Source organism: Coptis chinensis, chromosome 1, assembly GCF_015680905.1.
Source record: "Coptis chinensis isolate HL-2020 chromosome 1, ASM1568090v1, whole genome shotgun sequence".
Taxonomy (NCBI): domain Eukaryota; kingdom Viridiplantae; phylum Streptophyta; class Magnoliopsida; order Ranunculales; family Ranunculaceae; genus Coptis; species Coptis chinensis.
The window spans coordinates 25,483,482-25,486,755 of record NC_141456.1 but is presented as its reverse complement, the minus strand read 5'-3'; the positions used below and the strand labels follow the sequence as shown (position 1 = coordinate 25,486,755).

The 3,274-nt window shown below is 41.2% G+C and overlaps 1 protein-coding gene across 1 annotated transcript; it reads left to right on the top strand.

Moving 5' to 3' along the window:
• Positions 1–581: 581 nt before the first annotated feature.
• On the top strand, positions 582–2,396 carry LOC147523138 (uncharacterized). Its single transcript, XM_086569669.1, has 2 exons — positions 582–1,120; positions 2,363–2,396. Exons 1-2 carry the CDS (start codon positions 582–584, stop codon positions 2,394–2,396), a joined length of 573 nt encoding a protein of 190 aa, XP_086425795.1.
• The last annotated feature ends 878 nt before the right edge of the window (positions 2,397–3,274 follow it).

Below are 3,274 nucleotides of genomic sequence, written 5' to 3'. Positions count from 1 at the left end.
GCTGATCCAATTTCATTCGAAATGCAAGAGGAGTCTTCTCACCCATCCGACCTTTGGCGGATGATGTTCGATATTCTCAGAAGGGGAAGTTTCATCTATTGCAGCCCTCAAAGATTGTTTGCTTGCCTTTAGTGATGCTACTGTGGCTCCAAATCAATTCCCGAAGACTACCATAGTGATCGGGCTATGGGGGGATCAAGATTCTCTTGACTTGGCTCATATCCCGGGTATTGAACTCGTCAAACCTCCAAAAAAAATACCTTTGGTCTCCCCGCTTTTTCAGCTCGTTTAGGTATCAAAGATTGCCAACCTCTAGTTGAAAAAGTAACCGGGAAAATCAAGGATTGAAAGCACTGTTGCTCTCGCGATGCAAGCACTCAGTTGATTGTATCGATTCTTAGCTCTCTTCATATTTATTGGGCTAGAACTTTCATCCTACCATTATTTGTTCTAGAACAAGTGGAAAGGATATGTGCTACGTTCCTATGGAGTGGGATTGATATCAAAAGGTGTGTGCACCAAGCAAGTATTGGAACTATCAAAGAAAGCAAAAAGAAGAGGGAGGGTCGGGCATTATGAATATGGAGACATGGAACACCGGTGCGCAATGTGGACTGCTGTTCAAGATAGCGAGCAAAGAAAACACTCTGTGGGTTGATTGGATATCGAAGAATCAGCTTAAGAACAGCTATTTGTGGACCATGGCAGTACCGAAAGATTGCTCCTGGTCAGTGAGGAACATCCTCAAGTGCCGAAAACATGCGAAAGATCATATCCTTTATGCGATAGCTAATGGAGAAGACACGCTTCTATGGCATGATTTATGGTGTAACAGCAGCCCTCTTCTGGCGAACAATCAAGCTGTCATGAGTATCCAGCTCCCTCTCAACGCAAAGGTCAGTGAGCTAATCTCAGGTGGAGAATGGAATGGAATTGTTGAGAATATTCAGTGTAATCGACTAAAGGAGGACATCAGGTCTACGGCAATTGAGAGGCATTTAGAGAAAGACAGAGTCCTTTGGAAACCACATCAGAGTGGAAATTTCACGTCAAGCAGTGCATATGAGGCCTTGAGAAGACATGGAGGGAAAGTCCGATGGCAGAGGTTAGTTTGGGGAAGGTTAGTCATTCCAAGACATTCCTTTACTTGCTGGCAATTGTTCTCCAATAGCTTGTCAACTCAAGATCGGCTAGTGTACAAAAGAATACTTAACCATTCGTCCTGCTACCTTTGTAATCAAAGTAGAGAGTTCTCCAACCATCTCTATTTTGAGTGTGACTATTCTCGGGTAATCTTTGCGGGAATAATGTCGGTGCTGGGAATTAATTCAAATCACCGCAATTCAAATAGAGAATGGTCGTTCATACTGAGAATCTGCCGAGGAGCAAGCCAAGTAACCGAAATTGCCAAAGTCTACATTTGGTCTTTGACGCCGATATGGAAAGAAAGAAATGCCCGACGGTTCAAGAATAACGCACAACCCGCAGCAGTGGTGTTAAAGAGAACTCTTAGAAGTATGAAGGCGATGTACAACTCAAGATCGCATCTATGGAAGATTCAATAGCAAATGAGAAGATTATGCCAGCTATAGGGTTTCGTAGAGTTTGAACGAGCCAAACAACAAAGTGTATATTGGCAGGCCCCGCAATCGGGTAGTGTGAAGCTAAATGCTGATGGGTCCTTGTCGAGAAAAAGGTATGGGCCACCAGGGGTGTAATCGAGACGAAAGGGAGTCTTGTTGGCGGTGTTTACAGGAAGTGGAGGCGTGGAATCCATTATATACCAAGAGATGAAAGCCATAGAGGTTGGTCTCTCGCATTTGTCGAAATGGGATTCCTAAAAGTGGAAGTGGAATCTGATTCTCTCAAGCAAAGAATTCGGATAGCAACAAAGATAGCTAAACCGGGCCGCGGGTATTGCCGAATGTGCCGCACACATCTTAGACACTTCTTTGAAATTCATGCGTTGTAAGTTTTCACATGTTTTAGGGAGGCCAATAGGCTCGCAGATTACCTTTTGCAGGACTAGCCCCTTCTCATTGTAATGAGCTAATGCATTATGGACCTCCAATAGGTAGCTTAACTTAGTAATCTCGTAGAGGAGGATGCATTAGGTACCAGATATGTACGTTTTGGATAATATATGCAGGTGGGGGTCAGCCTAACCCCAGCTTACTGTTTAAAAAAAAAAAAAAAAAGAAGTTTAGTGCTTTTTCCCATAGCACAATCAACACACAAATTGAAATGTTTTGATCCTTGAAGATCAATAGTTTTATTTTGAAGAAGTTTATGAATGATTGCAGTAGATGGATGCCCAAGCCTCTTATGCCAAGTTGCAATAGGATCTTTGTTTGTGATGAAGGCAGAAGGATATAGTACTTTACTTGATGAAGTAGAGAGATGAATAAGATATAGACCATGCTCAGTTCGACCTTTGAAAAGAGTCCTCCATGTTGTAGTGTCCTCGACATAGAAAACATTTGGAGCAAAAATAAGGGCACAATTATTATCAGTGACGAATTTATGTACACTAAGTTATGTTGTATATCCTATCGAAAAAAAAAGTTATGTTGTATTTTTGGGACATGTAAAATATCTTTCATGTGAAAACAATGTGATGAGCTATAAGGTTTAACAGAAGCAGAACCAGTATGAGTAATGGACAGACTTTGGCCATTTCCTACAAGGACTTTGTCAGCTCTTTTGTAGTCTGAATGAATAAAGAGATTGGAGAGATCATTGGTGAGATGATTAGAAGCTCCTGTGTCAGCATACCAGTAGGAGTCCTTTGAAGAGTTAGGATGACCATGATAACTCTGATGATTAGAACCATTGTAGTGAAAGGGAGAACCATGATAATGAGATGAAGAATTCTGATATTGAGAACCATCATACTGTGAACTATGAGACTGAGGGATTGCATCATTGATGCTGGCAAGCATGGCAAGTTTGATAGGTGGGATTCTGCCTACATAAGAATGATTCATTCGATTGTGACAATCAATTGCCAAGTGACCAAACTTATTACAGATTTGGCACTGAGGTCTTCCTTGTGATACATTGTTATATCCATTTGATGTACTTGCATCATTGTTGTAACAAGAACTATTTCCTCTACCAGTGTTGTTGTAATTATTATTTCCTCTTCCTATGTAGCCATTGTTTATAGCTTCCATTGCCTCTATAGAAACCACGTCCATTTCCATTGCCTCTACCAGTGTTATTGTAATTGTCATATCCTCTTCCTCTACCAAAGTTATTAAAAACAGCACTT

Coding starts and splice junctions, on each gene's coding strand:
- LOC147523138 (XM_086569669.1), top strand. CDS start 582: ATGGAGACATGGAACACCGGTGCGCAATGTGGACTGCTGTTCAAGATA. Junction 1,121..2,362: donor CAGAGGTTAGTTTGGGGAAG/GTTAGTCATTCC, acceptor TTTGTGATGAAG/GCAGAAGGATATAGTACTTT.